The following is a 22,583-nucleotide window of genomic DNA, read 5'->3' as shown; positions in this document are numbered from 1 at the left end:
CAGTGTAATGAACCTTCCTGTATGACCGGTGATGTCTGCGCTATTAACACCTGGAGAAATTCCAGAAAAAAAAGCATCAAAAAGCCAGAAGAGACGACTATAATGGAGTCTGTATGAGTCGCTGAAGGAATCAACTCCGATCTAGTCACTTCAGCACTGAACCATCTAGATCGGAAGTGATAAAATGAGAATCACAAAAAAATCACCTCCGATCTAGAAGCAAGCCACTGTAATCCCCTCCTGACCCCACACATAAACTTCCCCTCATCCAGCACCATGACAACCAGCACAGCAGAGTCCTGCATACACTGAGGCCCCTGATCATGTGACCCCTGACTCCTCCCCTCCTGTGACCTCATCACAGGTCCTGTGCGCACAGAGCAGCCATATATGTGAAGTGCGGCTCTGCGGGTGGAGGTAGGTGGTGGAGGCTCCCCATTACTGGACCTAGGTGACAGTAATCTCTCCAGTCAGGGCCGGCTCCAGGTTTCCGTTGGCCCTGGGTCAAAGAGTCTCAGTGGCCCCTTTACCACATACCACAATTCATGATGCACAAATACGGCAGAGAAATAGTGTAGAACAATGCCAAAGAGTTCACTTACTTAAATGAGTGATATCAATAGCTCAGAAACCGGACAGTATAGTCCTCCATACAGAATAATGAGCCCCATATATTGCTCCATACAGAATAATGAGCCCCATATATTGCTCCATACAGTATTATGGGCACCACGTAGCTCTCCATACAGAATAATGGGCCCCATATAATGCTCCGTACAGAATAATGAGCCCCATATATTGCTCCATACAGAATAATGAGCCCCACATAATGCTCCATACAGAATAATGAGCCCCATATATTGCTCCATACAGAATAATGAGCCCCATATATATTGCTCCATACAGTATTATGGGCACGACATAGCTCGTGATACAGAATAATGGGCCCCATATAATGCTCCATACAGAATAATGAGCCCCATATACTGTATTGCTCCATACAGAATATTGAGCCTCATATATTGCTCCATACAGAATAATGAGCTCCATATATTGCTCCATACAGAATAATGAGCCCCATACTCCATACAGAATAATGAGCCCCATATATTGCTCCATACAGAATAATGAGCCCCATATATTTCTCCATACAGTATTATGGGCACCACATAGCGCTCCATACAGAATAACGGGCCCCATATAATGCTACATACAGAATAATGAACCTCATATATTGCTCCATAAGGAATAATGAGCCCCATATACTGCTCCATACAGTATTATGGGCACTACATAGCACTCCATACAGAATAATGAGTCCCATATATTGCTCCATACAGAATAATGAACCCCATATATTGCTCCATACAGAATAATGAGTCTCATATATTGCTACATACAGAATAATGAGCCCCATATATTGCTCCATACAGTATTATGGGCACCACATAGTGCTCAATACAGAATAATGAGTCCTGTTGTGAATTCCGTTCTCAGGCTCCCTCCTGTGGTCATGAGTGGTACTGTGTGAGTTTGTTCTTGGGCTCCCTCTGGTGGCCTTTAGCGATATGGCTGGTCTTGGCTGGGCTCAGCTGCTTCATTTCCTGCTATGCTGGGCCTATTTAATTCACCTGGACCTTCACTTGTTGCCTGCTGTCGGTGTATTCAGTCCTGATTCTCAGCTCTCCTGAATATTCCTTGTGACCAGTCTCCTGCTGGAGAAGCTAAGTTTGCTTGTTCATTTTGCTCATTATTTCCTTGAAAACGTTTCTCTGTATATGATGAGTTCAGTCCAGCTCGCTTTTATGTGATTTTTTGCTTGCTGGTTAGTTCTGGGGTGCAGAGTGCGCCCCACACATCGTGAGTCGGTGTGGGGGTTCTTGCATTCTCTGCGTGGCTTATTTTTGATAGTTTTTGTACTGACCGCACAGACTCCTATCTATTTTCTATCTATCTAGTGTTAGCGGGCCTCATTTGCTAAACCTGTTTCATTTCTACGTTTGTATTTTCCCCTTAACTCACCGTTATTATTTGTGGGGGGCTCTCTAAAACTTTGGGGTTATTTCTCTGAGGCAAGTGAGGTCTTTGCTTTCTCTCTAGGGGTAGTCAGTTTCTCAGGCTGTGAAGAGGCGTCTAGGTTTTTAGGAACGCTCCACGGCTGCCTTTAGTGTGTGGATAGGACCAGGATTGCGGTCAGTATAGCTTCCACATCCCCAGAACTTGTCCTTATATTCTGGTCATATGTGTCTGGTCAGTTTTGAGATCCTACCACCGGATCATAACAGAGTCCCATATATTGCTCTATACAGAATAGTGAGCCCCGTATATTGCTCCATACAGTATTAGGTGCACCACATAGCGCTCCATACAGAATAATGGGCCCTATATATTGCTCTAAACATTAAAAAAATGAAATACTTCTCCTTGCTGGCCAAAGGACCGGACTCCCCAGAGTCGCCGTCTACTGGCTCTCTGCACTGTGACTTTTCAGAGCAGAAGACGCCGCAGTGGACAAACAGGGAGAGGTAAGTATTGCAAGTACTGGGGCCCTGAGCAAGTGGGGTGGGGGTCCACTCATGAGCACAGGCACCGGGCCCCTTAGCGTATCGGTGTCCTCAATAGCCAGTGGACACTGGCCCTGCCTTCAGCCCAGAGACTCTTTTGGGGTTTAGTTGCCAATTTATAAGAATCATGGTTATGTTCCTTTTACACTGATAGATACGAGCCAAATATGAAAGACGGGAACCAAGGAAACCTGAATTACTCTCATACTACAGTGCCCACACACAGTATAATGTTCCCACAGTACTGACATACCCAATTTTATGTTATATTTTTGTTTTTCATGTAATATATAAAAGCCAAAGCAAAAATGGTAAAAAAAAATCCCCATCATATCCAGAGAAAAGAAACACTGCACATGGAGACATTGACAACAGATATCTCCTGTCTTGTTATTCTTACAAACAAGCTTTTCTAAAAGCCTCAGACTTCTGTGTGTGAATCAGAGCTGAGATCTAACGTGATAGAAGATTGCAGTGCGGGGAAGACGGGAAACCTTCATATAGACGGCCGGTGGTGATGGAGTCAGTGACCGACTCTGGACAAATCTGTTCCTAGAGCCGCAGTAGAAGATGAAGATGTCGTCCTCATCATGAAGTCGTTATTTCTCCTGTCACGTGTAATGAATATCTCCTGCAAAATTGCTAATGCCGATTCCAGAGTCGGTAAATGAGACGAGAATTAGCGTTATGGAAGATGAGTCTATGAGGAACGTATTCAGCTGCCGACTCCGAGGAAGAAACTGCTTGTTGTCTGTGGCCTAAATATATAGGTTTTATTAGTAGATGTCAAGAAGAAAACTAAATGCTGTAAAATAATAAATCTCATATTTTTCCCTTATTATCTCCAGTAATTGTATTATTACACAGGATCCTTATGATGTTACATCGGCTCATCTTCTTCTCATTCAGGTCTCTACAATATCGGATCCTCTCAGTGAAGATCTTCTGTATAAGAGAATTTTTCTTAATTACCCATCAAAGATGGATATGGATAGAGACAAGATGGCAGAGAGGATATTACACCTCACCCTAGAGATCCTCTTCTGGCTTACTGGAGAGGTGAGAGATTCTGATGACGTCACATTGCATCATTCTTATCTATGGGAATAACAGACAGAACTGGAGAGGTGAGGACTCTGGAAATGTCTGTAGTGAGATTTATTAATGTGTCTCCATAACCAGGATTACACAGTAGTGAAGAAGACCTCTAGTGAGCACTGTCAGGACCCTGTGTCTGAGGGATGCAAAAGACCCCTGAGCTCAAACACAGGGCCTCCTCATCACCCCGTGATTCATGAGGTTATCAATGACCAGAAGATCCTAGAACTCACGTACAAGATGATTGAGCTGCTGACAGGAGAGGTGACACTGCTGGGAATGCTGGGACATTATATAGTAATGCTATGAAGGGATCGGAGGGATGACGGTATCATTGTATGTGTCAGGTTCCTATAAGGTGTCAGGATGTTGCTGTCTATTTCTCCATGGAGGAGTGGGAGTACTTAGAAGGACACAAAGATCTGTACAAGGACATCATGATAGAGGTTCCCCAGCCTCTCACATCACCAGGTAATAGACAGGACTAAATACACACGGCCTATAATTATCTGTATGTAAAGAATGAGTTCAGTCCCTGTATGTGTTTCCTCCAGATCTATCCAGTAAGAGGACAACACCAGAGAGATGTCCCCGTCCTCTTCTTCCACAGGACTGTAAACAAGAAGATCCCAATGTTCCTCAGGATCATCAGGTAGATGGAGTGAAGGTGTCATGAGACCTACCCTATGTGTAGGCAGCTGAGAAGGTCTTGTGCTCAGTCTTGTTTTATCCCCCAGTATTATAAGTTTTATACTTGTGTAATGAAAATGTTGGAGATGGCAGGATTAGATCTGATCATAGATGTGACTTCTCCATCTGTCTGTGACTTTTACAATATTTGTTTTAGGGTGAAGATCTGACCCATATTAATACTACAGAGACATATGTGAGGGGGGATGAGCGGTGTAAAGAGGAGATTCCCACATATGACTACCCAGGTGAGTAGTAACCACTAAATGCAGAGAAGTCACAGATTCTTGTCAGTCACCGAGTGTGGCTGGTTTATCGGTCCTGTAGTCCGGCTGTATCACAATTGTGGGATCATAATTTTGCCTCTAGACCACAACATTGTCCACCTTCTTAAATTAAATTAAATTAAATTAGAAGATGCTGACCCTTACCTGCCCAGGTCTGTAAACTACAAAGCCACATGGTCGCGCACGTAGAATGTGCTGACAAGTTAGAAAGTCACTTCAAGAAAAATATTACAATGGGCCTGAAAGAGAAAGCGGAGGGTAATGATGCTGTTGGCATCTTAGAACACTGATATCTTATTGGATGAATCTACCTTCTCTCCCTTCTGTGCTGCTGAATGTGATCATATGATCTCTACAAGACCAGGTCCAGTTTTTCTGACCAAACTTCGCTTTTATGATCAACAACATTAAATGTAGAATGCCTCTGTGGCCGGACTGGACCATTTGGAAAAATCTGTCCCTTTCCTGGTCATATCCATCAGAGGTTTTGCCACTATCGAAAATATTTTGGTGAACTTACGGTAGTAGTTGGCAAAACCAAAAAACCTTTGTAACACCTTCAAATTCTTAGGATGATCCCAATCCAGTACTGCCCAGACTTTCACCGGATACATGTGAAAACCGGTGGACAATAAAACATATTCTGGAAAAGGGATCTCCTCAGCCGAGAACATACATTTCTCTGGTTTGACAAATAATTTGTCGCTGAGTATCTGTAAGACCCGCCTGACATGTATCTGATGTTACTCAAGGTCAGGTGAATTAATTGTCATCAAGATAGGTAGATTTGTGGTAATCTATCAGATGACTAAAGATGTAATTTACAAGATGATGGAAGACGGCAGAAGCATTATTCAGTCCTAATGGCATCACAAGGTTCTCATTGTCCCTCAGGTGTATTGAAAGCTGTTTTCCACTCATCCCCCTCTTTTATACGAATGAGATTGTATGCCTCCCTGAGATCCAGTTTAGAAAACCATTTTGCTCCTACAATCTGGTTAAAGAGGTCTGGGATGACAGGGAAAGGATACGGATCCCGGACTGTGATGTGATTGAGTTTGCGGAAATCTAGGCAGGGGCGTAACCCTTCTTTTTTTACTTTACAAAGAAAAACTCGCAGTAACGGGCACTGCAGCAACTGGGGATGAGGATGGTCTGATATGATCCTTTGCCAGACTTCCCGCGATATAGTTCTTTGTGGTCTGCCTCTCTGGACCACAGTTATAATATAGTCTGCTAGACGACTTGAGTAAAATACTTCTGGCTCAAGAGTGTGGAGTCAATGGCGATTTTGGGTATATGTCTAGACAGAGTATGTGGTTTTAAGCCCCGGACCTGCACGAACGTAGCGTCAATCAAATTAAACCCTGCCCAACTGTCCAAAAAGGCATAAATAACCACCTTATTTTTGTCCAGATGGATCTCAGCCAGTAGAAAATATTGTGACTTACCCATGGAGGAGATATGTATCCTCAAGTTGCTAATCTCCTCGCAACCCGGGCTCCATAGTTTTCCGATAGCTGTTTATGGTGAGGTAGGGAAGGACAATCATCCACAAAATTACCCTTTCCACCACAGTAAAAACACACTCCCCTTTATGCCGAACTACAGTTTGAATAACAGAATGTCACCCCACCCATCTGGATGGGTTCCTCAGATGACTTATACCTGGTTCCCTTAACCCCTGAACCCCCACAAATTGGATTGTCTCTTCATGTCTCTGTTGAAGTCCGTGATCCACCTGCATAACCAGAGACATGGCCACCTGAAGGAAAACCAAAGTCTCATACGAAGCAAAGGCATTCTTAACCCTTATAGATAGCCTTTGACATAACTGGCTACGGAGCACAAAGTCTTTCCACTTAGTATCTGTGGACCACCTCCGAAACTTGGAGCAATACTCCTCAGGCCAGTCTCCCTGCTGAAGTTTACGTAGCGTGAACTCAGTCAGGGATACCAGGTCTGGGTCGTCAAATACATGACCCAGCTCCAGAAAAAATTCCTTCACCGTCCGGAGCAACTGAGAGTCAGATAGGAGAAAAAATGCCCATGCGTGGGGTCACTCTAAAGGAGTGAGATTATTATCACCACCCATTGCTCCTCGGTTCCTGAGGAGTGAAGATGTAACTTAAAGTAAATCTTGCAGGACTCCCATAAAAGAACAAACTTGTCAAGCCCCCAGAGAACCTTTCAGGCTAAGCAATTTTAGGCTCCACTAGGGATTGCTTGAGAGTCACAGTCCGCAAACCTGATGTGTTAGGGTCCTGCAAAACTAAAGTATGTAGATCTGCCACCTCCAGGCTGAGTTACGTACATTGCTGAGCTTCTAAATCTGCCCTCAGTTTGTTCTCCGCCCACCCACCCAGTGAAGAAGCGAGTAGTGGTGTATGGTAACACACCAATCAGAATAAAAAGGTAATACATACAGGAATAAATGAAAATACCAATCATACAAATATGCTCTCCCAAACAACAGAGCGAAACAGCAGGAGTGAAGGAAGGGTAAAACCAAAATAGGAGAGGATTTGCACACAAGCAACAGTCTTTAGCTAAATCTACCAAACTCCTTTTTGAACAGCAAAACTCCACCAACTCTTGAACCATGCACATGAAGTTAACTCTGGCAACACCTGCTTGCCAGAGGCGAGGCAAGTATATATAGGGGAGGGGAGAGGACAACACTGAACAGCTGAGAGTATCAAGGCATGTAAACTTCAGGAGCTCTCAACATTGCTAGAATAAACCTGCTCCATTTAATATGAAGCTGAAGTGCGTCTTATCAGTGCAGGAGAAGGAGAAATAAGACGATATGGTCTTCTGGATCCTCTCGGTCGTGGTAAAGCCGTGACAAATACTTCTTCCACTCTTCTGGTCAGAACTCATAGGAGTTCCAATGGTCCACCATAAATGAGTGCAACACTTTTTAATGTTGGAGTGCTCCTCGCGTACATACATTGTTGTTTTGGATGTAACACGTTGTATTATTTTATATCATTGTTTACAGGTTAATTCTGTATGATAGTTTGATTGTGGTGGGATCAGTCTACCTCGCTTATCTGATTCTGTAATTCCCTGGTAGCCTATAAAAAAGGTCTCCATTGCCTTTTCCAAATGCTGAGAAACAAATTTAATACCCCTCAGCTCTGCACTATTATTAAAAGTTCTCTTTGAATGTCTAATATTTATTCTTGAAACTCATCTGATAGAAAATACTGGCCCTTAAGATAGTTTAGATTGCCAAGAGCCACTGAGCCCCGTACTCTAATTACCCATAGAGAGGTTTTCCCCACTGTTTACTTATTTTAAATGATGAAGACTGTAGTTGCTAAAATACCCTGATTTAACCATTTCCTGTAGCCTGTTTTGTTTTCCTAATCAGGTCCAAATCTGATGCGTGTGACTTTGTGGTGATAACTTCGGAATTCTTTACAAAGAATAATAGGAAACAAATGGACCTTACAAATTACAAACAAACAAACAATATATGGTTGTAAACTACTGTCTGTGCACATGAGTCTGTGCACAGGTTAAGAAGGGAGGAAGCGCAATTTAGCTAATTGAATGAAGATCTTGATGGAATAGTTTGCAGACACAATGTATTGGGGCACTGTTCGTGGTCATATGGCAGCTCAAAGATGGCAAAGAGGCTTGGCACTATGTACTCAGTATTCCAGATCCCAGGGATTGCCTTGCTCATCATCCTTTAATCAAGCTACAGGGATCTGGACTTACACAGAGACTGCTAGGTTTTGGCCAGTGTGTTACCTGCTGTTCTGTTGTGTGAGATGCTAAATAGAAAAATCAGGTAGCCAGGTCAGAACCAGGAGAGCAGAGAAAATATGAAAACAGGCACGAGTAGTCAGTAAACGGGCCGGGACCACAACATGAAACAAATTTACAAGACGGGTGTTGAGCACAGAGGACTGAATCAGCAGAGAACAAGGCTGTATCTGGCAGATTCCAGGAATATGCTTTGAGCTTTAGTAGGGTGTGGTGCTTTCCAATTTGCTTATGCAGGGAGCAGATTACTTCAGCTGGACAGCACACACTCCCATACTGCCAAACTGGAAGGTAATGCAGGTCCCAGGCACTCTAATCTTAGTGGCTTGACTGAGCCTGCACTGCCCTAGAGCTCCTGGTTCCAACATCTTCTCCATTACCATCACTGCCTGCAGAATGAATACGGCATCACCTTTTGACAGAAGCAGCCGTCGCAGGATCAGATCCCAGAGTAGATGAGACACATTATTTGCAGAAGCTCTAATATGATTAAATGTCAGAAAACAAGAGCAGTAGATATCCACATAAAGTGTCTTAATTTTGCAAATTATAACTCTCAATTAATTAACTATAGCTGCAGTGAATATGTTGACTCCATAGTCACTTTCCAGAAATTATCACACATTACCCAAGACATGGTGCCTAGATTGCTGTTGTGAACTATACTTCTTGGCTCCCTCTTGTGGTCACTAGTGGTTTGGCACTTGGATTGTCTTTTCCCAGGTTGGTACTCACCTGGTTCGTTAGGCCTGGGGTGTTGCTATTTAAACTTCCTGGATTCTCAGTCCAGTGCCTGGCATCGTTGTAATCAGTTCATTTCTGTTTGCTCCTGTCTTCAGGTCCTGGTTCTTTGCATGATAAGCTAAGTCCTGCTTTCTTATTTTTGTTTATTTGCATTGTTCATATTTTTGTCCAGCTTGTACAAAATGTATTCCTGATATCGCTGGAAGCTCTAGGGGGCTGATATTCTCCCCCCTCACCGTTAGTCGGTTTGGGGGTTCTTGGATATTCAGCGTGGATATTTTGCAGGTTTTTTTGCTGACCATATAAGTCATCTTACTATCTTCTGCTATTAGTCAGTGGGCCTCTCTTTGCTAAAATCTAGTTCATTCTTACGTTTGTCTTTTCTTCTTACCTCACCGTTATTATTTGTTGGGGGCTTGTATTATTACTTTGGGGTCTTTTCTCTGGAGGCAAGAGAGGTCTTATTTTCCCTGACAGGGTTAGTTAGTTCTCCGGCTGGCGCGAGACGTCTAGAATCAACGTAGGCACGTTCCCCAGCTACTGTTAGTTGTTTGTGCTAGGATCAGGTATATGGTCAGCCTAGTTACCACTTCTGTTATGGTTACCCCAATGACCATGGGAAAAAAAATACAAAACGGACTAGCTCTCGGGTGATGGAAACTAAGGTCGACCGTGACCTGAACCTGACCCAACACTTACAGTAGCCGGGGGATGTACCTACGATGCCCTAGACACCACGCGCCAGCCGGAGATCTAACTACCCCTATAAGAGGAATATACAGGCCTGCCTTACCTCCAGTGAGGAACCCCAAAAGATGATAGTAGGCCCCCACAGATATTGACGGTGAGTTCAGAGGAAATGACATACGTAGGATGAACAGCAGATTTAGCACAGTGAGGTCCGCTTACTAGATAGCAGAAGGACAGGAAAGAGTTACTTCACGGTCGACCTAAAAATCACTATTCAAAAACACCATCCAGAAATTACTTTAAACTCCAGTGACAACTCATGCCACTGGAGTAGTAATTTTCTGTCCACAAGAGCTTCCAGCACTGAAGAGTCAAATTGCAGATAGCTGGACAAAAATAGCAAAACAAGAAACAAAATTCAACTTAGCTGAACTGGAACTTGAGGCAGGTGAATGCAACAGAATGCTACTAGCACATTGTTGGCCGGCATGTGACTAACAGCCAAGCAGCCTTAAATAGGAAACTCCCCAAGAGGGTGGCGACAGGTAATCAGAGATGGAGGAAGGCACATAAGAGACACTACCATAACAGACCACCGGGGGAGCCCACAAACCGAATTCACAACAGTACCCCCCCCATAAGGAGGGGGCACCGAACCCTCACCAGAACCACCAGGGCGACCTGGATGAGCACTATGAAATGCACGAACCAAATCGGGAGCATGAACATCGGATGCTGTCACCCAAGAATTATCCTCCTGGCCATAACCTTTCCACTTAACCAGATACTGAAGTTTCCGTCTGGAAACACGGGAGTCCAAGATCTTTTCCACCACATACTCCAATTCACCCTCAACCAACACAGGAGCAGGTGGATCAGCAGAAGGAACAACCGGTACCTCATACCTCCGCAATAATGACCGATGGAAAACATTATGGATATTAAAAGATGCTGGGAGGTCCAAACGAAAGGACACAGGATTAAGAACCTCCAGAATCCTATAAGGACCGATAAACCGAGGCTTAAACTTAGGAGACGAGACCTTCATAGGAACAAATCGAGAAGACAGCCACACCAGGTCCCCAACACAAAGACGAGGACCAATACGCCGATGACGATTAGTGAACTGTTGAGTCTTCTCCTGGGACAACTTCAGATTGTCCACAACCTGTCCCCAAATCTGATGCATCCTATCAACCACAGCATCCACTCCAGGACAATCCGAAGACTCCAATTGACCGGACGAAAACCGAGGGTGAAACCCTGAATTACAAAAAAATGGAGAAACCAAAGTGGCAGAACTAGCCCGATTGTTAAGGGCAAACTCTGCCAATGGCAAAAAGTCAAGCCAATCATCCTGATCAGCGGACACAAAACACCTCAAGTAAGTCTCCAAGGTCTGATTAGTACGCTCAGTCTGGCCATTAGTCTGAGGATGGAATGCAGACGAAAAAGACAAATCGATACCCATCCTGGCACAGAACGTCCGCCAAAATCTAGACACAAACTGAGTACCCCTGTCAGACACTATATTCTCAGGAATACCATGCAAACGCACCACATTCTGAAAAAATAGAGGAACCAACTCAGAGGAGGAGGGCAATTTGGGCAAAGGTACCAAATGAACCATCTTGGAAAAACGGTCACAAATCACCCAGATGACAGACATCCTACGAGAAACCGGAAGGTCAGAAATAAAGTCCATAGAGATGTGCGTCCAAGGCCTCTTAGGAATAGGCAAGGGCAACAACAACCCACTGGCCCTAGAACAGCAGGGCTTGGCCCGAGCACAAACATCACAAGACTGCACAAACATGCGCACATCTCGAGACAAAGAAGGCCACCAGAAGGACCTAGACACCAAATCCCTGGTGCCAAAAATTCCAGGATGACCTGTCAACGCGGAAGAATGAACCTCCGAGATAACTCTACTGGTCCAATCATCAGGGACAAACAGTCTACCAGGCGGACAGCGATCAGGCCTATCCACCTGAAACTCCTGCAAAGAACGCCGCAGGTCTGGGGAGACAGCTGACAATATCACCCCATCCTTCAGGATGCCGGTAGGTTCGGAATCACCAGGCGAGTCAGGCTCAAAACTCCTAGAGAGGGCATCCGCCTTCACATTCTTGGACCCAGGCAGATATGACACCACAAAGTTAAATCGGGAGAAAAACAACGACCAGCGCGCCTGTCTAGGATTCAGACGCCTGGCCGACTCAAGATAAATTAGATTCTTGTGGTCAGTGAGGACCACCACCTGGTGTCTAGCACCCTCAAGCCAATGACGCCACTCCTCAAACGCCCACTTCATGGCCAGAAGTTCCCGATTTCCCACATCATAATTTCGCTCAGCGGGCGAAAACTTTCGGGAGAAAAACGCACATGGTCTCATTACTGAGCAGTCAGGATCTTTCTGCGACAAAACTGCACCTGCTCCGATCTCCGAAGCATCCACCTCAACCTGGAACGGAAGTAACACATCAGGTTGGCGCAACACAGGAGCGGAAGAAAAGCGGCGCTTAAGCTCTTGAAAGGCCTCCACAGCCGCAGAGGACCAATTAGCAACATCAGCACCCTTTTTGGTCAAATCAGTCAAAGGTTTAGCAATGGCAGAAAAACCCGCTATAAATCGGCGATAGAAATTAGCAAAACCCAAGAACTTTTGCAGACTCTTCAAAGAAGTAGGTTGCATCCAATCACAAATAGCCTGGACCTTGACAGGGTCCATCTCCATAGATGAAGGGGAAAAAATATATCCCAAAAAGGAAATTCTCTGAACTCCAAAACTACACTTTGAGCCCTTTACAAAAAGAGAATTAGCTCGCAAAACCTGAAAAACTCTCCTGACCTGTTGAACGTGAGATTCCCAGTCCTCCGAAAAAACAAGAATATCATCCAAATACACAATCATAAACTTATCCAGATATTCACGGAAAATATCGTGCATAAAGGACTGAAAAACGGAAGGGGCATTTGCGAGACCAAAAGGCATTACCAAATACTCAAAATGGCCTTCAGGCGTATTAAATGCGGTCTTCCACTCATCCCCCTGCTTAATCCGCACCAAATTATACGCACCACGTAGATCGATCTTAGTGAACCACTTAGCCCCCTTTATACGAGCAAACAGATCAGTCAGTAAAGGTAACGGGTACTGGTATTTAACTGTAATCTTATTCAAAAGTCGATAGTCGATACAAGGTCTCAATGAACCATCCTTTTTACCTACAAAGAAAAATCCTGCCCCTAGTGGAGACAACGAGGGGCGAATATGACCCTTTTCCAAGGATTCTCTGATATACTCCCGCATAGCAGTATGTTCAGGTACAGACAAATTAAACAATCGACCCTTAGGAAACTTACTACCGGGGATCAATTCAATAGCGCAGTCACACTCTCTGTGGGGAGGGAGAGAATCAACTTTAGGCTCTTGAAAGACATCATAAAAATCTGACAGAAATGCTGGGATCTCAGAGGGAGTAGATGAAGAAATAGGAACCAAAGGTGCATCCCCATGAATACCCCGACATCCCCAGCTCAACACAGACATAGATTTCCAGTCCAAGACGGGATTATGAATCTGTAACCATGGTAATCCAAGCACTAAGACATCATGTAGGTTATATAATACAAGGAAACGAATAATCTCCTGATGGTCTGGGGTAAGACGCATAGTCACTTGTGTCCAATATTGTGGTTTATTGCTAGCCAAAGGTGTAGAATCAATACCCTTCAGGGGAATAGAAACTTCCAACGGCTCCAAATCAAACCCACAACGCTTGGCAAAGGACCAATCCATGAGACTCAGAGCGGCGCCAGAATCCACATAAGCATTCACAGTCACAGATGATAAGGTACAAATCAATGTCACGGACAAAAGAAATTTTGACTGCAAGGTACCTGTAGAAAAAGATTTATCAACCCTTTTATCAACCTTATTTATACGTTTAGAGCATGCTGATATAACATGAGCTGGATCTCCACAGTAGAAGCACAATCCATTTTTGCGCCTGTAATTTTGACGTTCGCCTCTAGACAAAACACGATCGCATTGCATATGCTCTAATGCCTTTTCAGAGGTCACCGCCAAATGGTGCACAGGTCTTTGCTCAGAAGACACCGCCATATGGTGCACAGATTTTTGCTCAGAAGATACCGCCATATGGTGCACAGATTCTTCCTCAGAAGACCCCGCCATATGGTGCACAGATTTGCGCTCCCGCAAACGCCGATCAATCTGGATAGCCAATTTCATGGCATCATTCAGACCTGTAGGCACAGGGAACCCCACCATGACATCCTTCACGGCATCAGAGAGACCTTCTCTGAAATTAGCTGCTAAAGCGCACTCATTCCATTTAGTAAGCACCGACCATTTACGGAATTTCTGGCAGTATATCTCAGCTTCATCTTGCCCTTGGGAAAGAGCTATCAAGGCTTTCTCAGCCAAAATCTCCAAATTAGGTTCTTCATAAAGCAACCCCAAAGCCTGAAAAAACGCATCTACATTTAACAACGCAGGATCCCCTGGCGATAATGCAAATGCCCAACTTTGTGGGTCGCCGCGCAGTAGAGAGATAACAATTTTAACTTGTTGAGTCTGATCACCAGCAGAGTGAGATCTCAGAGACAAAAACAATTTGCAATTTTCTCTGAAACTCAAAAACCGGGATCTGTCTCCGGTAAAGTATTCAGGCAGAGGAATCTTAGGTTCAGACATTGGAGCACGTACAACAAAATCTTGTAGGTTCTGTACTTTTGTCGCAAGGTTATTCAAACCCGCAACTAAACTCTGTGGATCCATGTTTCAAATGGGTGTAACCCAAGCATTCAGAGGTTAAGAGGAGAGGAGAAAAAAAAAGGTTGAAGACTGCAGTTTAAGCAAGGAATACAAATGATCAAACTAAGTGCACTTTCAAACACAGAAAAAAAAAACCTTTTCTTCTCCTTCCTACTTTAGTGCATATTTTAACACATAGATTTTTTACAGGCCGGCCAAACTGTTATGGTTACCCCAATGACCATGGGAAAAAAAATACAAAACGGACTAGCTCTCGGGTGATGGAAACTAAGGTCGACCGTGACCTGAACCTGACCCAACACTTACAGTAGCCGGGGGATGTACCTACGATGCCCTAGACACCACGCGCCAGCCGGAGATCTAACTACCCCTATAAGAGGAATATACAGGCCTGCCTTACCTCCAGTGAGGAACCCCAAAAGATGATAGTAGGCCCCCACAGATATTGACGGTGAGTTCAGAGGAAATGACATACGTAGGATGAACAGCAGATTTAGCACAGTGAGGTCCGCTTACTAGATAGCAGAAGGACAGGAAAGAGTTACTTCACGGTCGACCTAAAAATCACTATTCAAAAACACCATCCAGAAATTACTTTAAACTCCAGTGACAACTCATGCCACTGGAGTAGTAATTTTCTGTCCACAAGAGCTTCCAGCACTGAAGAGTCAAATTGCAGATAGCTGGACAAAAATAGCAAAACAAGAAACAAAATTCAACTTAGCTGAACTGGAACTTGAGGCAGGTGAATGCAACAGAATGCTACTAGCACATTGTTGGCCGGCATGTGACTAACAGCCAAGCAGCCTTAAATAGGAAACTCCCCAAGAGGGTGGCGACAGGTAATCAGAGATGGAGGAAGGCACATAAGAGACACTACCATAACAGACCACCGGGGGAGCCCACAAACCGAATTCACAACACACTTCCCTATGAGCTGGTATTTATGTTTGCAGACTTTGCAGTAATCTCTGAGATCCTCTGCCATTGGGATCATAACAGTATGCCAGGCCAAGTGAATAGTTAATGCATTTCAGAAGCGGGATTAAAAGAAAAGAAGTTCTGAGTTTTTTTGTTTTGTTTTTTTTTCTTCTCTTTCTTCCTTCCCTTTTTTCTCTGAGTGGCTTGAAGCTTTGCTGCAGACATGAATGTTCAGACCTTGATTACTAGTGTGGATCAGCTTGCTGCACGAGTGCAGGGCATTCAGGATTTTGTTGTTAGTAGTCCTATGTCAGAGCCTAAGATACCTATTCCTGAGCTGTTCTCTGGAGATCGATTTAAATTTAGGAATTTTAGGAATAATTGTAAATTGTTTCTATCTTTGAAACCTCGTTCGTCTGGAGATTCAGCTCAGCAAGTTAAAATTGTTATCTCCTTCTTGCGTGGCGACCCTCAGGATTGGGCTTTCTCGTTGGCGCCAGGAGATCCGGCATTGGCGGATGTTGATGCGTTTTTTCTGGCGCTCGGATTGCTTTATGAGGAGCCTAATCTTGAAATTCAGGCAGAAAAAGCTCTACTGGTTATCTCTCAGGGCCAGGATGAAGCTGAAGTGTATTGCCAAAAATTTCATAAATGGTCCGTGCTTACTCAATGGAATGAATGTGCTCTGGCCGCAAATTTCAGAAATGGCCTTTCTGAAGCCATTAAGAATGTGATGGTGGGTTTCACAATTCCTACAAGTCTGAATGATTCTATGGCGTTGGCTATTCAGATTGATCGGCGTTTGCGGGAGCGCAAATCCGCTAATCCTCTGGCGGTGTTGTCTGAACGGACACCTGTCTCAATGCAATGTGATAGAATCCTGACTAGAACCAAACGACAAAATCATAGACGTCAGAATGGGCTGTGTTTTTACTGTGGTGATTCTACACATGTTATATCAGCATGCTCTAAATGCCTAACCAAGGTTGTCAGTCCTGTCACCATTGGTAATTTGCAGCCTAAATTTATTTTGTCTGTGACTTTAATTTGCTCATTGTCTTCCTACCCTGTTATGGCGTTTGTGGATTCAGGTGCTGCCCTGAGTCTTATGGACTTGTCGTTTGCCAAGCGCTGTGGTTTTGTCCTGGAGCCTTTAAAAGTTCCTATTCCTCTCAGAGGAATTGATGCTACGCCACTGGCGGAAAATAAACCGCAGTATTGGACACAAGTGACCATGTGCATGACTCCTGAACATCGGGAGGTGATTTGTTTTCTTGTTCTGCATAAAATGAATGATTTGGTCGTTTTAGGTCTGCCATGGTTACAGACCCATAATCCAGTTTTGGATTGGAAGGCTATGTCTGTGTCGAGTTGGGGTTGTCAGGGAATTCATTGCGATTCTCCGCCGGTGTCTATTGCTTCTTCTACTCCTTCAGAAGTATTTGTGTGACTATCAGGATGTATTCAGTGAGTCCAGGTCCAGTGCTCTTCCTCCTCATAGGGACTGTGACTGCGCTATAGATTTGATTCCTGGCAGTAAATTTCCTAAGGGACGATTATTTAATTTGTCTGTACCCGAGCATGCCGCGATGCGTTCTTATGTCAAGGAGTCTTTGGAGAAGGGGCATATTCGTCCATCCTCTTCTCCTCTTGGTGCGGGATTCTTTTTTGTGGCCAAGAAAGACGGGTCTTTGAGACCTTGTATAGACTATCGGCTTCTGAATAAAATCACTGTTAAGTTTCAGTATCCTTTGCCACTATTGTCAGACTTGTTTGCTCGGATTAAGGGTGCCAAGTGGTTCACCAAGATAGATCTTCGTGGTGCGTACAACCTTGTGCGCATTAGGCAGGGAGATGAATGGAAAACTGCATTTAATACGCCCGAAGGTCATTTTGAGTACTTGGTGATGCCCTTTGGGCTCTCTAATGCTCCTTCAGTGTTTCAGTCCTTTATGCATGATATCTTCCGGAAGTATCTAGATAAATTTATGATTGTTTATCTGGATGATATTCTGTTTTTTTCTGATGATTGGGATTCTCATGTAAAGCAGGTCAGGATGGTGTTTCAGGTTTTGCGTGATAATGCTTTGTTTGTGAAGGGCTCAAAGTGTCTCTTTGGAGTGCAGAAGGTTTCCTTTTTGGGTTTTATTTTCTCCCCTTCTGCTGTGGAGATGGACCCAGTCAAGGTCCGAGCTATTCATGATTGGACTCAACCCACGTCTGTTAAGAGTCTTCAGAAGTTCTTGGGGTTTGCTAATTTCTACCGTCGTTTTATCGCTAACTTTTCTAGCGTTGTTAAACCTTTGACGGATATGACCAAGAAAGGTTCTGATGTGGCTAATTGGGCTCCTGCAGCCGTGGAGGCCTTCCAGGAGCTGAAGCGCCGGTTTACTTCGGCGCCTGTTTTGTGCCAGCCTGATGTCGCACTTCCCTTTCAGGTTGAAGTGGATGCTTCTGAGATCGGTGCTGGGGCTGTTTTGTCGCAGAGAGGCTCTGGTTGCTCTGTGATGAGACCATGTGCTTTTTTCTCTAGGAAGTTTTCGCCTGCTGAGCGGAACTATGATGTTGGTAATCGGGAGTTGTTGGCCATGAAGTGGGCATTTGAGGAGTGGCGTCATTGGCTCGAGGGTGCTAAGCATCGTGTGGTGGTCTTGACTGATCACAAAAATCTGATGTATCTCGAGTCTGCTAAGCGCCTGAATCCTAGACAGGCTCGTTGGTCATTGTTTTTCTCTCGTTTTGACTTTGTGGTCTTGTACCTGCCTGGTTCGAAGAATGTTAAGGCTGATGCTCTTTCTAGGAGCTTTGTGCCTGACTCTCCTGGAGTCTCGGAGCCAACTGATATTCTTAAAGAGGGAGTAATCGTGTCGGCCATATTTCCTGATTTGCGACGTGTGTTGCAGAGATTTCAGGCTGGTAGACCTGACTCTAGTCCACCCGACAGACTGTTTGTTCCTGATAAATGGACCAGCAGAGTTATTTCCGAGGTTCATTCCTCGGTGTTGGCAGGGCATCCGGGAATTTTTGGAACCCGAGATTTGGTGGCTAGGTCCTTTTGGTGGCCTTCCTTGTCACGGGATGTGCGGTCATTTGTGCAGTCCTGTGGGACTTGTGCTCGGGCTACGCCTTGTTGTTCTCGTGCTAGCGGGTTGCTTTTGCCCTTGCCCGTCCCGAAGAGGCCTTGGACACACATTTCCATGGATTTCATTTCTGATCTTCCGGTGTCTCAAGGAATGTCTGTCATCTGGGTGGTGTGTGATCGTTTTTCTAAGATGGTCCATTTGGTGCCCTTGCCTAAGTTGCCTTCCTCTTCCGATCTGGTTCCTTTGTTTTTTCAGAATGTGGTTCGTTTACACGGCATTCCTGAGAATATCGTGTCCGACAGAGGATCCCAGTTTGTGTCCAGATTCTGGAGATCTTTTTGTGCTAAAATGGGCATTGATTTGTCGTTTTCATCTGCCTTTCATCCTCAGACTAATGGCCAAACGGAGCGAACTAATCAGACACTGGAGGCTTATTTGAGATGTTTTGTTTCTGCGGACCAGGATGATTGGGTGACCTTCTTGCCATTGGCTGAGTTTGCCCTTAATAATCGGGCTAGTTCCGCTACTTTGGTTTCGCCATTCTTCTGCAACTCTGGTTTTCATCCTCGTTTCTCCTCGGGTCATGTTGAGTCTTCTGACTGTCCTGGGGTGGATTCCGTGGTGGATAGGTTGCAGCGGATTTGGAATCATGTGGTGGACAACTTGAAGTTGTCACAGGAGAAGGCTCAGCGTTTTGCCAACCGCCGCCGCGGTGTGGGTCCCCGACTTCGTGTTGGGGAATTGGTTTGGTTGTCTTCTCGGTATGTCCCTCTGAAGGTTTCCTCTCCTAAGTTTAAGCCTCGCTTTATTGGTCCTTATAAAATTTTGGAAGTTCTTAACCCGGTTTCTTTTCGTTTGGATCTTCCGATGTCGTTTGCCATTCACAACGTGTTCCATAGGTCTTTGTTGCGGCGGTACGTTGTGCCTGTGGTTCCTGCTGTTGAGCCTCCTGCTCCGGTGTTGGTTGAGGGCGAGTTGGAGTACGTGGTGGAGAAGATCTTGGATTCTCGTCTCTCTAGACGGAGGCTTCAGTATTTGGTCAAATGGAAGGGCTATGGTCAGGAGGATAATTCCTGGGTGGTCGCCTCTGATGTTCATGCGGCCGATTTGGTTCGTGCCTTCCACGCTGCTCATCCTGATTGCCCTGGTGGTCTTGGTGAGGGTTCGGTGACCCCTCCTTAAAGGGGGGGTACTGTTGTGAACTATACTTCTTGGCTCCCTCTTGTGGTCACTAGTGGTTTGGCACTTGGATTGTCTTTTCCCAGGTTGGTACTCACCTGGTTCGTTAGGCCTGGGGTGTTGCTATTTAAACTTCCTGGATTCTCAGTCCAGTGCCTGGCATCGTTGTAATCAGTTCATTTCTGTTTGCTCCTGTCTTCAGGTCCTGGTTCTTTGCATGATAAGCTATGTCCTGCTTTCTTATTTTTGTTTATTTGCATTGTTCATATTTTTGTCCAGCTTGTACAAAATGTATTCCTGATATCGCTGGAAGCTCTAGGGGGCTGATATTCTCCCCCCTCACCGTTAGTCGGTTCGGGGGTTCTTGGATATTCAGCGTGGATATTTTGCAGGGTTTTTTGCTGACCATATAAGTCATCTTACTATCTTCTGCTATTAGTCAGTGGGCCTCTCTTTGCTAAAATCTAGTTCATTCTTACGTTTGTCTTTTCTTCTTACCTCACCGTTATTATTTGTTGGGGGCTTGTATTATTACTTTGGGGTCTTTTCTCTGGAGGCAAGAGAGGTCTTATTTTCCCTGACAGGGTTAGTTAGTTCTCCGGCTGGCGCGAGACGTCTAGAATCAACGTAGGCACATTCCCCGGCTACTGTTAGTTGTTTGTGCTAGGATCAGGTATATGGTCAGCCTAGTTACCACTTCCCTATGAGCTGGTATTTATGTTTGCAGACTTTGCAGTAATCTCTGAGATCCTCTGCCATTGGGATCATAACAGATTGCGTTCCAGGAGACACACATGCTGTAAATTAAGTGGGTTCTTTTCAATATAGTAATGTCAAATACATGGAGGCTAAATGTGGTTTGAGCACACTGCTCAGAAGCGAGGGGGAGATTTGACTTTGGGAGAGCGAATATTGCTGAATTGGTTTATGGAAGCCATGTTCCTTTTCAAGAGCCTTTGAGCCACAAATAACATGGAAACCTCTGTTTTGCAACTGGCAGATGATAGGCCTGAGCGAGGACTTGTTTTCTGTGAAATGAGTAGAAGTTTTTATTGGTATTATTTTCACCTACATAACATTGTTTGGTGGCTTTTTATTTCATATTTGGAAGACCGAAAGAGCAAATAGTTGAACCCCATGCTCTACTGGTTCATTCTGTGAGGTTTTCTATTAGAACTGTCATTGTCTTGATGAATAATTCTATATTTTTACATAACTTGCCATTTTTACAGACAGTTTAAGCAGTGATATTAAAAAATATAAAGTTGGAGGATATTTCATTAAAAAAAATAATAATTGGTTTTATTCTTGGCAGATGACTGTACCAGGAGATCAGTGGGACAGCTGACAGCTTTAATTTTTAAATCGGATGATCTTGAAATCCCAAAGGATACAATTGAAGTGAATGCCATTACTCCTGATATACCATCATCCCTTCACATCAAAGATCTTTCATCTGTTCCTTTGAAACAGGTCCTGTCTTCTGATTCATTACTGACTACTAAGGAATATCAATGTCAAAAATTAAGCATTCAAAAACAAACTGCTCCTAAAGCAAAGAAGCGATTTTCACATATTGAATATGGAAATAGTTCTCCCCTTGAAAGGTCTTTTCTTAATCCAATAAATCACACAGTAGAAAAGCCTTTTGCCTGTTCAGAATGTGGGAAATATTTTAACCATAAATGGAATCTTGTTATACATCAGAGAATTCACACAGGGGAGAAGCCATTTTCATGTTCAGAATGTGGGAAAAGTTTTAATAGTAAATCAGATTTTGTTAAGCACCAGAGAACGCACACAGGGGAGAAGCCTTTTTCCTGTTCAGAATGTGGGAAAAATTTTAACCATAAATGGAATCTTGTTATACATCAGAGAATTCACACAGGGGAGAAGCCATTTTTATGTTCAGAATGTGGGAAAACTTTTATCGGTAAATCAGATTTTGTTAAGCACCAGAGAACCCATACAGGGGAGAAGCCTTTTTCATGTTCAGAATGTGGGAAATGTTTTAACGGTAAATCAGATTTTGTTAAGCACCAGAGAACCCACACAGGAGAGAAGCCTTTTTCATGTATAGAATGCGGGAAATGTTTTAACCAGAAATCATATTTTGTTAGGCATCAGAGAACCCACACAGGGGAGAAACCTTTTTCATGTTCAGATTGTGGAAAATGTTTTAACCAGAAAGCATATCTTGAAAGACACCAGAGAACTCACACAGGGGTGAAACCTTTTTCCTGTTCAGAATGTGGAAAATGTTTTAACCGGAAATCAAATCTTAATAGCCACCAGAGATCCCACACAGGGGAGAAGCCATTTTCATGTTCAGAATGTGAAAAATGTTTTGTGAAGAAATCATCTCTTTTTTATCACCTAAGAATTCACACAGTGGAGAAGCCATTTCCCTGTTCTTAATGTGGGAAATATTTTAATTGAAAACTGTATCTTAAAGGAGTTGTCTACTACTAGGACAACCACTTGTCATTCCTCATTATTGGTCTTGTTAAAATAAAAACACTCATACTCACCCTCAGTATTAGGCTGAGGGTGCCAATACTTTTGTCCGGCCCATTTTTGGAGTTTTGTGTGAAATGATCAATGTTTTGCTTTTTGCTTCATTCTCTTTTGTGTTTTTTCATTTAAGACAAATTAAATGAAGATAATAATACCAAAGAATTTGTGTTTGCAATCATTTTCAGGAAGAAACTGAGTATTATCTGACAGAATTGCAGGGGTGTCA

The 22,583-nt window shown here is 44.0% G+C and overlaps 3 protein-coding genes across 3 annotated transcripts in view; 2 read left to right on the top strand and 1 right to left on the bottom strand.

The window, feature by feature from the left end:
* LOC143766587 (uncharacterized) overlaps positions 1-22,583 on the bottom strand; it is a 925,271-nt gene that overhangs the window by 515,114 nt on the left and 387,574 nt on the right. The window lies entirely within an intron of this gene.
* Positions 1-22,583, top strand: part of LOC143766586 (uncharacterized) — a 327,061-nt gene that overhangs the window by 76,022 nt on the left and 228,456 nt on the right. The gene's annotated exons all lie outside the window — the stretch shown is intronic.
* On the top strand, positions 148-22,558 carry LOC143766606 (uncharacterized). Its single transcript, XM_077254408.1, has 7 exons — positions 148-417; positions 3,474-3,623; positions 3,747-3,926; positions 4,010-4,133; positions 4,217-4,314; positions 4,510-4,600; positions 21,156-22,558. The coding sequence occupies exons 2-7, from the start codon at positions 3,546-3,548 to the stop codon at positions 22,256-22,258; spliced, it is 1,674 nt and encodes a 557-aa protein (XP_077110523.1). The 5' UTR covers positions 148-417; positions 3,474-3,545; the 3' UTR covers positions 22,259-22,558.

The sequence above is a fragment of the Ranitomeya variabilis genome, chromosome 4 (genome assembly GCF_051348905.1).
Source record: "Ranitomeya variabilis isolate aRanVar5 chromosome 4, aRanVar5.hap1, whole genome shotgun sequence".
Classification (NCBI taxonomy): Eukaryota; Metazoa; Chordata; class Amphibia; order Anura; family Dendrobatidae; genus Ranitomeya; species Ranitomeya variabilis.
Note: the sequence above shows the minus strand (reverse complement) of the source record. Positions and strands in the feature narration are given on the sequence as shown.